Source organism: Pagrus pagrus (genome assembly GCF_965226575.1).
Source record: "Pagrus pagrus genome assembly, chromosome: 14".
Lineage (NCBI taxonomy): Eukaryota > Metazoa > Chordata > Actinopteri > Spariformes > Sparidae > Pagrus > Pagrus pagrus.
The window spans coordinates 13,802,199-13,817,239 of record NC_140198.1 but is presented as its reverse complement, the minus strand read 5'-3'; the positions used below and the strand labels follow the sequence as shown (position 1 = coordinate 13,817,239).

Here is a 15,041-nt window from a genome sequence, read left to right as displayed (position 1 = left end):
GTGATTCCTGTTGACTCACTCTGAGGCTCTCACTCAAAACACACAAAGATCCGATTTGAGTTGCTTCACATGCCTGAGGCGCCGACGCATCCTTTAAAAATCTGCATCACATCCAGCACATTTCATCTCAACAGTTACTCATGTAGTCGTGGCAGCCTCGACCCCAGTGTTTCTGAGCGCGACACCTGCTTATCTCAGACACACAGCAACGCACGCGCGCACACACAACACATGCATCTGCTTCTCGCTCCGTCTCATCCCACGGCTCACACTGTTCACACTCATCATCCCGGGCTCTTCCTTTTCCAGCACCCTCCACCACCATAATTGTCTCAGCTCCTCTCCCCCTCGCTCCCTGCTCTCGCTCGCAGAGGGGTTACCATGGAAACTGGCTACAACTGATGGGCCCCAAACGTCACGATTGGCATGCACAATTGTGCACACACACGGGCGGAGGTGCACGCGCGCGCGCACACACTTTGCTCATTCATTATTATGCAAGGCAGTCTGGGATGTTGCATATTATTATTGTGGCTGTGAAGACGTGAATGCATGGAAAGCATAAGGACGTGCAGTGTGTCAGGATCATGCACTGAACATGTAACTGAGGCCTCCTGTGATTGGCTGAAAAGCCTTGACACTGACAGTACAAGAAGGCTAAAGAGACCGAGTAGTGGGAGCTTAACTCAGGCGTTAATTGTTTAATTAAACGATTTAATTAAAAAGGAGAAGTAGTTGCTGTGTGGCCTGTAGGAGATTTCTTTAATCATCCTGTAAACAGACTTTATTTTAGCAACGAAAAATGAAAATAAGCGCCTCACTCACAACTTAACTCTGCTCATTAAAGTCTTTATTTTTTTTTTTTTTTATATATAATTGCAAAATGAAGCCGTCGTGTTTGCTTTCTTCCCTCCTGGAGCAGGAGCAGATGTGCCGTCTTACCGGTGTCTGTCCGCGTCCAGGAATGTGTCAAACCTGTTCACACTCGTGTTTTTATTTGGACCGCGGATCGTCTGTCCAGACAGAGACGTGAGCGTGACTCACTCCGTCAGCTGCTGTCTCTCTCGTAGAAATATCCGCCGCTTTCATCTGTAAACTACAAGCGCCGAGTTCATTTTCAGTTAATCGCCTCTACTTGAAACAAATCGTGACATTTTTGTTTGTCAGTCGTGTGCGAAGTGCTCCGAAAAACAAATCAGGAGCGACCTTCAAAATGTGCTTTTGCTAAAAAATGAAACCCAAATGAGTGCTGTTATTAATAAAGCATGAATGTGTGGTGGGATAAGAAGTCCCGTGTGTCTGTAGCCGTGCTGCTGTTTTTGGTCGAGGTTAATGATATATGGTCATATTTCCTGAGACACTTTTCAGGCTAACTTGAGCACAGTTGTAAAGCTCTTTTGAATGGGACAGGTCAGCTCACCACTAACTTTGAGATTAAATTTTCAGATCAGATCACAGTCTATGTTTTATGAATGAGGCCCTGAGGCTTTTATATCTGAAGTTTCTGCAGTGCTCCTTTTTTTGCTCTTTGTAATGATCATGGAGGTGTTTAATTTTACCCCTGATGACGACCACTGAAATATTGATTACAACAGAGGTTAAATACTTAGAATATCTTTATAACTTTCAACGAGGAGGAAAGGTAGCAGCAGCTTCTCTCAGTAAAAACACAAACTGTCTCAGTATCAAACTGAGACACATTTAACTGATTCGGATCATTTCAGTTACTTTTGTCCAAGATCTTTACTTAGAATTAAAAATAGCAAAATAGCCAAGTGAAAGTACAGTGTATTCAAGATATTAAGTAAAAGTATTAAAGAAAATGTTTCAAATGCCAAAGTATATGAAGCAGCAAAAATTGTCCCCTGAAGTTTTATTAATTATAACATTCTTAGATAAATAATACTAATGCATTAATATGTTATCAGCTTTTTATTGTTGCAGCTGGTTGAGGTGGAGCTCATTTTAACCTCTTTGCTGGGTAGTGTAGTCCGGTGGCTCCCAATCCTCATATTTGATGTTGTTATGAAATTTAGTCCAACTGCTAATTCACAGAGATCTGCTGCGAGAGGCTCCAGCTCAATTGTTCTGTCATTTATCACAAGTGAAAAAGGTTAAAAATGACTGATTTAATCTTCACAAATGGGTAACACTTATAATAAATGGTACATTTAGTTCATTAAACTTAAGTTAATAGTTATTTTCCTGTTTACAAGCTATGAAATGCTTTATAAACCATTAAGCAGTCATAAAGTTTTATAATGTCCATCCATGTAATGTTTATAGGTGAACTACACAGTATTTATTAACCCTTTACAAAGTGTTTACTAGCACTTCGTTGTTAACAGTGAAATAGCCATTAATTAAAGTTAATTAACCAAAAAAGTACCATATATTTATTATGGTTATTACAAAGTGTTACCTACTAATGTACTGGTATCATTATTATAGTACTTGTAGCATTATAAGTAAATAAGCATAGTTTTTGAATATGAAATGTATTTTGTTTCTTTCCACCACAGGTTGGATGGTATAAAAATGAAATATTCGAGTGACTTGTCATTATTTGCCAGCTGCCACACTGGAAGTAAAGTTTAGTAGAAAGCACGCCAATATTCAAATGACTAATGGTAGTTATCGTATGGAAGTTGTACGAGAGCAATACAATCCACAGAATAAATCACTGTACTGTGCGTACAGTACAAATACATAAACCCAAGAAGCTTTCATTAATTCAGCATAAATGTAGCCACTATGTACACGACATGCCATTATACAAGCACTTTCCTGATTTGCATATGAAAAACAACACAAAGTAGCTTGAGTGCTGTGTAGGCGAGACCTGATGCCAACTGTACTGTAAATGGGCTCAGAAGGTGAAAAATGAAGGTGTGCATCGGCAGAGTGCTGTCGTCTGCACACCTCACTGAACATGAGAGAAATGGTGTTTGTGGCAGGGTGATTTATAATTGAAAAGGACGACTTTGATGCACAGGATTTTTAGAAAAACCACATTAGCTGTTAACAGAGAAGGAGATTAATCTTCTTCAAAAAGTGGCAAAAAACAATTTGGTAACAAAACAACCACCTGTGACCTCCACACTGAATCAACTTCCTCTGAACAATGCTCTGAGGAGGAACACTGCTTTCATGCTGATTGAGGCCATTTTTCAGGAGCCTCTGACTGCGTTCACTTAATACAACCCGTATACCGTTTGTTCCTCCAGAGTAATTTGGAGCAGAGTGTATTCAAAGCTTGAAGCCTGACAGACTTTAAAGAAGCCCACGGGACTGGTGAACGTCTGCTGTTAAGGTCTGAACGGTGGAGACAAATCCATCTCAACACGATGATAACAGGCTGGAAAAGGTTATTAAAAACTGACACAGCTATTAGCTGCCATCATCACAGGCTTGAGAAGATGGCAGCTAATAGCCATTAGCTGTCTCCATCATACTTGCAAAGTGTAGATTCAAATCTTCATACAAAGGAATAATTCATTTTTCTGTAGCTCACATTTTAATGGAACGTTATTTGTTTTCTCTCACGGTGCCCGCAAAGATTCAAATAACTGTTTGTCCAATAAATGCAATCAAGATTCACGACTGAGTGTCTGTTTTGTATTTGTTTATTTCAAATGTATTTCACAGATAACGATACATTTAAAAAAACAGGAGACATTGTAAAAAAACAAACATGGTAAAAATGCTCTGAGTCAGTCATTTAATGAAAAAAGGCACTGGTGTGTAATAGAGCTGCAATTGAAGATTACTTTCATTATTGATCAATCTGACAATTATCTTCAAGATTAATCACAATGTCCCAGAGCCAAGAGTGAGAGGTTCAAATTGCTTTTGTTGTCCAAAACCCAATGACTCATCATTTACTGTCATGAGAGACAAATAAAAGCAGATCATTCTTACGTTTAAGAAACTGGAACCAGCAAATGTTTGACTTTATTTCTTAAATGACTGAAACAATTAAGTTATTATCAAAATAGTTGGCATCTAATTTCCTTTCGATCAGCGAATCAATTAAACCACTAATCATAGAACAAATCAAGTATCTTCCCATTAAAATAAGATGTTTTTTTTGATGAGAAGCCAAAAACAAACACTGTTTTTACTACTGATTCAGCCTCTTGTACTGGAATGCTTCAGCTTTGGAAACAAGGAAACAAAAGACACATGTAATGCAGGCTGACTTCACCTGTATCAGATTCCTTACATATCTGGAAATAGTGAAGACTGATTTAATCGTGAGCTTCCTGCAAATCAGCACCAGTTATTACCTGTGCTCTCTGTGAGTGAAAAAGGATTTTACATTTTAAAGTTATTGCTGTGTATGTGTGGACTTGGAGAGTCAGGAGGATATTGTGTGGCAGTTTTGGTCCCGTATAAAACCGTCTGTTTACGCCTTCAGTATATGTAAGGGAAGATCCTGTAGGGGACACGTCGGCAGTAGGTGTCCCACGCTAATCCGTATTTGGCCCGACACTGTCTCTCATCACGGTCCTCTCGGTGAATCAGCAAGATGGTGAAATATATGACATAGAAGTAAGGCAGAAGATGTGAGAATCCTAAAGAGAAGAGACGCAGACATAGACTGTAAACTGTAGTAGACATTATAAGTATAAACGATAAATATAATACCGTCTTTTCCTATTGACGTAAATATCCACAATGTGGATGACATGAAACAAGCTATAATCATCATCCATCCTCCTCTGCTAATAGCCGTACATTTTCTTTTCTTATATATTAAACAAAAGCCCTGCAGTGAATACCAGTTAGACTGAGCTGCTAATGTTCCCGCTGTTGATTCATCTCAGTGGTAATTTTTTGAGACCGCACTCTGTAGTGGTTTTGAACAAACAGCTTTTTGTCTTTCAGTCAGCGTGACTTCAGTAAAGGTCTGGATGTGCCCACTGTTCCTCTTTTTCAGTGCATGTCTCATCCGTCTCCAGTATGCCATCATGACTTTTTCTGAATGCATAATTTAGCGGTTTGTGACTTTTGCAGCAGCAATTATAGCAGAAACTACAGTACATCTCAATTACAAAGGCAGCGACACAAGCTGAGTCACATAAAGTTTGAATAGCAATGAGCAGAATGTGTCATCCGCAACAAAAGTCTGACAGTCTCCATTTTAGGAAGTGAGTTTTCAGAGGAACATAAGGCAGCTTACAGAGGAACAAAGACGACAGACTGTTGCTGCCTTTATTGCTTCGGCATCAGTCACAAACACTGTATAATTATCTAATGCGGACAGGAATGAAAACCACGAAGAATCACAATACATCAAATCTCAATACTTTTGGTAGCAACAAAAATGTTTTGTTAGCACAGAGTTTTGGTAAATGTCAGCTATTGTAAATTCAGATTAAATGAATGCCCAGTCATATTTGTAATTTGGTCAGTTAGTTCCTGATTTAAATATAAAATCAATATTTTTTGTGGCAACAATGGATCATATGATTACATGTACATGAAAATTGCCGTTCTTAGTGAACTCACAGATAATTATGACACGACTCTGCAGTTCCCCTCAGCTCTCCAGAGCTGTTTAGTTTAGCTCATTGTTTTGGCTTTCCAGCCTGCGGCTTTATGTTTTGATTTCGTCTCACTGCTCCGGTGATGCAGTTTTTGCGTCAGGCAGCTGTTTTCCTGGAAAAGCTCTAAAAACCCTTCACTACCTTCTCAGCACCAAACAGCAGGCAGACAGAGTTAGTTTATGAAAGTAGTGAAGCATTTAGCAGCTACTGAGACAGATATTCACCACAGGAGTTGGTGGAGACCAAAATCAGAGCTACAAGGAGAGTGAACATTTCACTTAAATTCATCAGGTGGCCACAAACACTGTTGTTTCTTATCTACTGAAAGTGAAAATGAGCAACTGTTACAACTTTGCTATATCAAGGTAAAAAGCAACAGATTTGAATACGGGTTTAAGAATATTTGATGTATTATTATTATAATTATTAAATCATTGAACCGCTGAGCTTGTTTAGACGACATGTAACATTTGAGAACTTGAGCTCCTTTTGTTTAAGTATAGTTTTGGTACTGATCCAAAAACTCAGGCACTGTATCAGAGAAAGCTGTATTAGTTCAAAGATACCATAACGTATTAAAAGACCTTTGATTTTTACTTGTTGTTAAAGTAAGCTAACTGCTAACTGCTGCTACAGTAAGTGTAGCTTACTGAGTGACACTTAATGACAACAATTAAAAACATCCATATAGACTTCTTCATGCTCATGATGGAGTCACGTCACAGTTATTACAGTGTCATGTCAGTTTTATGCACACCCCTTTGATTAAAGTGTTACTACATTTTAACCTTGAACCTGCCTTTGGATTAATCAACTATCTCGTTAACATGATCAGTTTCACCAAATTTTGCTGGTATTTACTGCAGGGCTCAGGCTAGGATTGTACTGTAAGATGTTTCTATTATTTTGTCTACCCACTGTACTGATGGAGTTGGTGAGAGCAGGATTTTCACAGAGGTGAAAGTACATTTTTTATACTTCAGTTCAACTGTAGGTACATGTCAATATGACATGAAATATTCATGTACAGCACTGCTTTTGATCTGTGACTCGAATCATTAAAATCACCAACGCATCCATTAATTCTAATGATAAATATGCCTGAGTGTGATTAATACTTCATGTCTATGACTTCATTCACATTTTAAATGAAGACTATCTGTGACCTTCATGCACAACAAGCCTTCCCGTGGCTTTCAAGCTGTCTTACCACATGGCAGGGACCACGCCAGGGCCATGAGGAGGTCACCGAGGTAATTGGGATGACGAACGAGACCCCACCAGCCAGACACCAGCAGCCTCTTCCCCGTTGCTGTGGCAATGGTCTCAAGTCCTGCAAGTAGTCATTGATATTTCTGAGTAAAAATTTGCAAGTCACTTCAGATCAACTCCCCGTCTCCCACTTCATTCTGACAGAAAGAGGAAATGCATTTTCCTCCTCTTCATATATACAGCATGAGTTGAGATACATCTCTAGAAATCAGATGTGAAAGAGAATAAGACAGAATAGTTGTCTTGATTTAGAGCATAAAGTTAAATCATGACTGACTTGCAACACTTGGATGTGAAGGGTCTCGTCTGAACTGGTTCTTCTGTGAGTTGGATTTTCTGAAAATATAATATCCAATACCTGACGGCAAAAGGGAAAAATATTAACATCACCATCCTTAACCATAAGACACACATTATAGCCTAATGGGAAAGAGCTGCCTCATAATTACCATTGAGTGCAATTATAACTGCTGCTCCGAGGGAGCTAAGTGCCTGTGGGTGCACAACCAGGAAGGCAGCCTGCAGGCTGTATGTGAAGGGGACCCAGGCCAGATCCCCAAAGACCAGCATGAAGCCAAAACCATCATGCACAATGTCCATAGTTGTCAGTACAGCCTCCTGTTATAACACAGCAGTGCATGAGATTAAGTCAAAAACAAAACAAATAATAAGAGTAAATATAATTAATTCTACGGGACTGACATTTGAATCTACAGTACTTAGCATAATCTTTAACTGTGACTCTGTTGCCCCCTCACCTCATTCCACAGAGCATCTGCCACATACAGCAGCTGGAAACAGTTGACCAGTATCATGGCGAGTGAGGGGGAACCACGAAGCTCCACCTCCTTCATCAGCATGCCGAGGTTTATGACCACCTGAGAGGAAAACAGGTGGAGTGAAGTGACTCACATCACGAGTTAGGCAGCATGTTTTACCTGCACTTACAAGCTATTGGTAGGTAAATTCAGTATATGATTTACTGGACAAAAAGCCAACAAACACCGAACCATAAAAAAAATGTAAAACAAATTCTATATACATTGTATTTACGTCACCAGGTGTCTTTATGTAAATATCCTAATATATTATTTACTTGAGGGTCAGTTTAGAGGTCACGATCAGTAAAGTTGGATTGTTCAATGAGTAAATAAAAGAAACCTCCTGTTTACCTCACTGTATTAACCCTTAAAATGTTCATTATCTGGGACATTAGCAGCAACTGTAAGATGTTGACAGTAAAAGAAAATAGTTTGAACGTTCAACAGGAAGCGAAAATCTCCCACACACTGTCTGTAGCCAGTTGGTGGGAGCTTTTTCTGGCCTCTCCCACGCACCTCTCTTTAAAGCATTCAGATGTGCAAAGGTTTTACTGTAAATACAAAGAAAAAAACATACATACACCTGCAAAAAGTAAAGAACTCATTACATCAACATTTTCCACTATGACTCTATCCTTTTTCTGTCTTTGTGAAGACATAAACAACCTCGTGTAATTTTGGGAACCTCACTTGTAATTATTACTGGAAAATCTACATTTTGTCTTACTGGCTCTGCTGCCTCAGACACAGATAATGAAAACACCCCTGTCCTCCAACAGATGTCTCACTGGGTCAGATCAGGAGGGAGAAAAGTTTCTGACTCTCAGTGTGTCAAAGTAAGACAGCATATTATTATGAAAGATCAGGGGAGAGCAACATCGCCACCTGTTGGTCTTGTTGGGATCTCCGACAAAGATCACCATCAGTGTTGATTAATGTTTACAAGTATACTGAATTATTCAGTGTTACAAAATAAAGATTAAAAGAGTATTTTTTTAAGCAGTACTCCACATGTAACAACAGATTCCGATATATCAGCTTTAAGTTTTAAATATACATTAATGATGTTACATCTTTATTCCTTTTGCTTTCAAATTAAACTATTTTCTTTAACTGAGAAAATGACAAGGCTAAAATATTTGTATGCACATTATAAAATAAATATTTCACCAGTGTATACGTTTTTAAACTTTAAAAAGTGTGCGGCTTTGAGAGTGAATTGGTGGGTCGCGCCTGCAGGTTAACTCACCCAGCCAATCAGACCCGGCCTGAGTTCACAGAAATATTTAAGGTCAAAGTTTCCGATCCGTGGGTTAAGCTCCCGTCCGATGAAGAAGTCATAGAGTGGATTTCCTGGACAGGACAGAGAGATGAATGCATTAAAAAACACTCCACAGGAAGATCTGGCATATACACAAATACATTACAGAGAAAGACTGATTATCAACCTGGCCGATTATCGGGCCGATATTCTGTCTGTATTCAACACTTTGTGGTCTCATTTAATGTCCCACCCACAACACCATCTGATTGGTTCCACGTCACAAGCAATAGCCTATCAACATTGAAAATCTGAATCTGGAAAATGGAAATACTCAAGTCAAGTACCTTAAAATTGTACTTAAGTACAGTGTTTGGGTGAACTGTACTTAGTTACATTCAATCACTATTTATTCTAAATTTTGACAGAGATTTTCATTTTTACGGCAAATGTATCATCTCCTAATATCTGTCTCCTTGGTTACTGATAACTGGTATATGTATCTGCTGGAAAAAAACATATTGGTCGATCCCCATAACTGTAACTCTGCTGTCAGTGTCTACAGGTATTCAGTACACCGTAACTAAAAGTGAAAGTGAATTAAGATTATGTTTACAGTTGATATTAGTCTGTCCTATCGTTGACTTTATCAGTAATTGTGTTAATCCTTTAGTATCTATCACTTAATCAGCAATTAGATGAAATCTATTTGTAGTCCAAAGCTGTTTATGTCTGTTAGCTTAATTAAATACACTGTCTGGTACTCACATATAATCACATACGATAGGCCTCAGTTATAAATTATACATGTGTGCCTGTCTTACATGTAACCTTAATGAATTTCACTTTTTTTGCTGTTTGATTTGAGAGCGAGGCACTGCAAACAACATGCTGTTGTAGCGTGCTCCTTTTTTCTTTTCACAAACTAGGACGAACATATTCATCAGTGAGCAGGAGCTGAATCATAATACTGGGTGCTCTCAGGTTTCTGTCTTTCGATGCAGCCGAGCGCAGTGAAGCATCTGAGCAGGGTCAGCTTACTTGAAAGAGTGTTCCTGATGCCTGCAGGCTCCTGAAGAGCTCTGCTGTTAGATAATTACCCACAGGAATACCAAAATCCTAAACCGAACAGTAAAACAGGCCTAGAAATGGACAGTACACCACCGCTAACTGTGCTGAAAACTGTAAAACTGTGTTTCAGGGTGGAATCTTCCTTTAATGATGAACCTCCGTTCTCACCTGTGTTGCCCCCCAAAGCGAGTGCATTAGAAGGAGCCAAGAAGGAGCGGATGTAGAGGTAGACGGAGAACAGGAATGACACCGCTATTGCACACACTGCCAGAGGCACCAGCAGCTCAAACAGATACCCCAGAGGAGCCCCGAGCCCCACTAACAACATCAGCAACACACCACTGATGCACAGGCTGTGAAAACCTGAGGGAGACAAACAAACAAAGGTAAATGCTGTTGCCTGGGGTACAGAGACAAGCAGGCAGACACAGGCTGGTATAAAAAGAGGTAAAAGTTAGAAGAGGTGGAACTTTAGATTGTGTAACTTAAGTAAACTTTAGATCAGGCAGGAGGTGTAGAGGTTAAACTAAAAATAAGAAGTCACAGCGCTGAATTTTACAGTAGTGAGCAAATGTGAAGAAAGCGTTTGCACTCAAAACGTAGTAGAGAGCAGAGTGTAGTACTCGAGAATAGCTGTGTTAATATTACAGCTGCCATAATATTACTCTACAGTATTATAAACAGTAATGTCAATAAGAAAAATGATCCTCCATTACTCACAGTACAAACTAAGCAAGTTGTTCATCAACATGTTTCAAAATCACAACACATCTGACAAATTAAATTAAAACGGCCTTCGACATATTCATATTAAATCCTAAAAATGAATAATGATAAAAACAGAAGCCAACGATACCATTTATGGGATACTTGAGACGTGTTCCATCCCTCAGCACTAATCCTTCAGACACCTGCAGGTGAATAAACACATTCTGAATCTGAACACAGAACATAGCATTTTGGGAAATACACTTATTTGCTTTCTTGCAGAGAGTTGAGATGATCAACACAACTCTCACAACAGGGAGAAACAGCTAGTCTGGCTTTGTCCTAAGGTAATAAATCCATCTAATGTTCACTAATTATCACATTACATCTTTTGGTGTAATGCTACAAAAGACTGAGGACTATTACTTTAGTCTCCAGTTGCTGGTTACCTGGGATCTGCTCCAAGTTTGGCACAGCACACCTGGCAAAACGGCAAAACACTTAAGCTTTTGTACTAATTAAACAAACGAGATGTAGTGTTAAATAATTCATATAGCTTTAGAGATGTTGCTTGGGGGACTGTGCAACATTTGTGCAGCTATGCTAGCTGTTTCCCTTTCCAGTCACGATGACAAGCTAAGCTAACTGGCTGTAGTCAGGCACCTGTAAGAGCGGTATCAATCTTCTCATCCAACACTCAGCGAAAAAAGCTAACAAGCACATTTCCAAAACGTCGAAGTATTCCTTTAAAGCAGCTGACTCAAGACAGCATCAGGAAATTAAGGCAAATTTGAAGTGTCATTATCTTATTGGACACAGTGGATGCTGTTCAGCAAAAAATTTGCTTTAACAACTTATTTTGTTGGTTTTTAATTAGAATATGCTCGCAGTCATTCATTTAAACAATCAGTGTTTACACAGTCTGATCATCACATCACGATTCCACAGAAAGCTGATAACCATAATTATTATTTTTTCAGTATAATTATCATTTACTTTAATGCAAAACAGATGATTGTATGGTTGGTCATTTCAGTGTGTTCAAAATGGGCTCTAAAACAGCACCATCTCTTTGGTGTGGTCGTCACCACAGCTGGATTTAATCTACGTTTAACATTTACCAGCCTGATGAATGTGTCTTACCTTTCCTAATGGCATCAAATAGAGGAGGGCATGCAGAGAGATCCAGCCCAGCAGAACCACGAGGGCCAGAGGGTCCCACAGATGTTCAGTGGAGGGGAGGGAAGGGGGCCACTGGAGCACACCGGCCTCAGGGGATCGACTCACAGATATCAGGAACAGCACCGTCAACGGAAGAAAGACGGGGATGCATATGGCACCTGAGAAACAGATTATCAATAACAGTGAGCGAGAGACTGGGTGTGTTTAGACAACATGGCTGACATCACTCAGAAGCAGCCAGAGCGTAGCAAATGTACGTTAACTGGGAAAATCAAGCATGTGAAATAATAAACTGTGTAACAGCGGATCAATTATGTTAACTGTCAGTATGGAAGCAACAAAACTGGTGGTTCACTTCAGGATTGTCAAATCTGTAGCCGCTGAGAGTTCAGCTGTCATGTTCAAAACATGGTTTTACTTTAAAAACAAGTAGAGAACAAATTGGATGTGATGCTCAATTTAAGGAACGACGCAGGAGATGCTCTCTCTCTCTCTCACACACACACACACACACACACACACACACACACATGCAAGCACACACTATTAGAAGAAGCTGTGAAGTATTTGTCCTCTCATTTTACGTCATGTCTACAATGACAAATGTTAGTTGGGAAGTTGGGATGATTCTCATTTAGAGCTGTAATGAGCAGTCCTGTGCTGGGAAATGAGTGATCTTTACTGCGGCAGGTTTTCCATAGTATTACTCTTCTATTGTGGCAGACGTTTAATGAAAGAAATACCTGATTTGACCAAATTAATGTAACAACAATAACATGACAGTGTCCATCAGTCAGTAAAGAAATATTACTGCTCTTTTTCATGTTTAATTTTCATTTTTAATGTCACTGCCTTTAATTTCTTTCCTTTATAACATCTGCTTATCTTCAAGAAGAAATAAATGCAGCTCTTTAACATGTTTCACTCGAGGTTCACCTTCGACGTTCAGTTGTTTGTGCAGACAAGCAGGTTGATGGCTAGTGTGATGAAAATTCAGTATTCACAATTTATTCAACAGAAGAGGTGTGAACAAGTATCAACTGAGAGGAGTACATGAAGAAATGAGGAAAAGGTCTCGTTTATTCTCTGCTTGGAAATGTAGCAGCACTTTCTGCTATTCAATGTGTAGTTCATGGTTACATAAAGGGCAAACCATCAGTGGATGCATGGCGATGTAAAGTAAGGCTGGTCTGGCTCTGCTGCAACTCACCCAGGGTCCCTCCAAACTCCCTCTCTGTGTCATGTGAGGATTTGTGTTTGAGTCCTTGACTGTTGGGCCTCATTGTTGCTCTCCTGTTAAAGTATACAGGTAGATACAGTTCAGTCAAAATACACACATATGAGGAACAAACATATAGCAGTAAGTACATGGCATGGGGTGATGCCAATGAGTCTTACGATGATGACGAACTTTTATTTGTAACAAAAGCTATGAACATTTTCTAGAATTAATCTTATCCAACAATTACAATAATCCTTGTGATAATCTGTAGTAAAACTTACCGCAATTAACCCCTGAATCTTATATATTAACACCAGGAGTCCCCTTTTAAACAGGCCAGGTTTAATTGTAACCTTTTACCTCAGCACAGTGTAAGCCTCATTACAAATGAACATAAATCATTGTCACTTCAGCAGAAGTGGTGCAAAGTACTCGAGTTATGTACTTAAAGTAACATTATATAATATTTTCACCTTAAAATAACAGTGTCTAAATCATTTTGAAGGTACAGTGTCTTGTAACAGGGTGAATGGTCTGTCTTGATAATTACATATTGACTTATCGTACATATCTTATCTTACAGACTTATCAATATATGTACATGACCTTGATTATTTTTCACTGACCTTGATATTGCCCACTGTGTTTTCACGCATGTTTGAAAATTTTAGTTAACATGATAATATGATGCCAGAATAACTGCGGGGTTTCACCCTTCCATTAGTTGAGCACAGCACTTAAACATTTTTGCTTTCATGTTTTATTTATTGTTTATGTGGTTTTATTTAATTTATTTTTTAAATGTATCTAGGATATTTTAATATTTTCCACATGTGTGAATATTAAGCATTAAAATTTCATTGCTCCTTGAAAGGGTGTACTTACATTATTATTCTATTGTCATTATAACACTTGCATCAAAGGGTATCACAATGATAATAGTCTCTTTTATTGCAATTATTTTTGGGACTATATATCATCCAACAAAAATAGTTGCCCAACCTATATTTTCCAAATTTACACTATGTGCTTTTTACTCCGCTTTATGATCAACTTTTATAGTGTAATATGATGCAGTATTATAGATTAGAGGCCCTGCACCTCCACACAGGTGTTTCTAATGATTATGGCTGATTGCAGTTACATTATATTGCTGCCTGGCTTTTTACAAATCAGTAGTAATAATCAATTCATTTAGTATATATAACGTTTTGAGAGGGCCAACCTGCCACTTTTGATACTTTAGGTAGCCTACTTACTTACTTTTACTTCAGTAGAACTTTGAATGGAGGGATATTAGTTGGAACAGAGTATTTTTACAGTACATAATAGTATTTCTACTTTATATTGAGTCTTTCAGCAGTGAGCAGAAGAGACAATTATTCTGTCACAGGCCAAAAAATGACAAATATAACTGTGAATGTAAATAATTTTCAAAGAATTGGCGATGTGATGTTTCACTGTCAACAGAAATCATGAAAAATACGTTTAAACCTTTTGTGTAATCATTTAAATTGGCTGTTATTTTGTATTATTAACACTGCTGTCACAGATAACCGAGGCAAAGTTCAGGTAGAGCTGCTGTTAGCTCCTGTGGCTGTGACATCTCTGTTATGAAACGTGAGACAAAAGGTAGTCTCGTTACCGAAATAACCTGAATACAGGCTGAAATAACACAGAAATAAAACGCTTTGTAGAAAAATACAACGTATGTCGAGAACAATAAACGGTTTGTCTTGTAACACAGTAAATACGGTGTCTTACCGGTGTAAAGCATGGAGGTGTTGACGGGACTGCTCAGAGACTGCGGTGCATCCATCCAGCAGCCTGCTCGTGGACACGCCCCCCGAGAGGACGTTTAACGGCACGTAACGGTCTCTCAGCCAATCAGATTCCACCGCGGTCATCAGAAGAGGGTGGAGAGAAGAGGGCTCAGCCAATCAGACGAGCTC

The 15,041-nt window shown here is 38.9% G+C and overlaps 1 protein-coding gene across 1 annotated transcript; it reads right to left on the bottom strand.

Annotated features, from left to right (window-relative positions):
* Nucleotides 1–3,610: 3,610 nt before the first annotated feature.
* tm7sf2 (transmembrane 7 superfamily member 2) lies at nucleotides 3,611–14,920 on the bottom strand. Its single transcript, XM_084372949.1, has 11 exons — nucleotides 14,854–14,920; nucleotides 13,078–13,160; nucleotides 11,829–12,025; nucleotides 10,834–10,888; nucleotides 10,146–10,340; nucleotides 8,895–8,998; nucleotides 7,583–7,702; nucleotides 7,274–7,442; nucleotides 7,102–7,182; nucleotides 6,763–6,885; nucleotides 3,611–4,577 (listed from the first exon to the last, which is right to left on the bottom strand). Exons 2-11 carry the CDS (start codon nucleotides 13,148–13,150, stop codon nucleotides 4,417–4,419), a joined length of 1,278 nt encoding a protein of 425 aa, XP_084229075.1. The 5' UTR covers nucleotides 13,151–13,160; nucleotides 14,854–14,920; the 3' UTR covers nucleotides 3,611–4,416.
* Nucleotides 14,921–15,041: the final 121 nt, after the last annotated feature.

Coding starts and splice junctions, on each gene's coding strand:
- tm7sf2 (XM_084372949.1), bottom strand. CDS start 13,150: ATGAGGCCCAACAGTCAAGGACTCAAACACAAATCCTCACATGACACA. Junction 10,889..11,828: donor ATTTGATGCCATTAGGAAAG/GTAAGACACATT, acceptor ATTCACCTGCAG/GTGTCTGAAGGATTAGTGCT. Junction 10,341..10,833: donor TCTCAAGTATCCCATAAATG/GTATCGTTGGCT, acceptor TGTCTCCCTCAG/GTTTTCACAGCCTGTGCATC.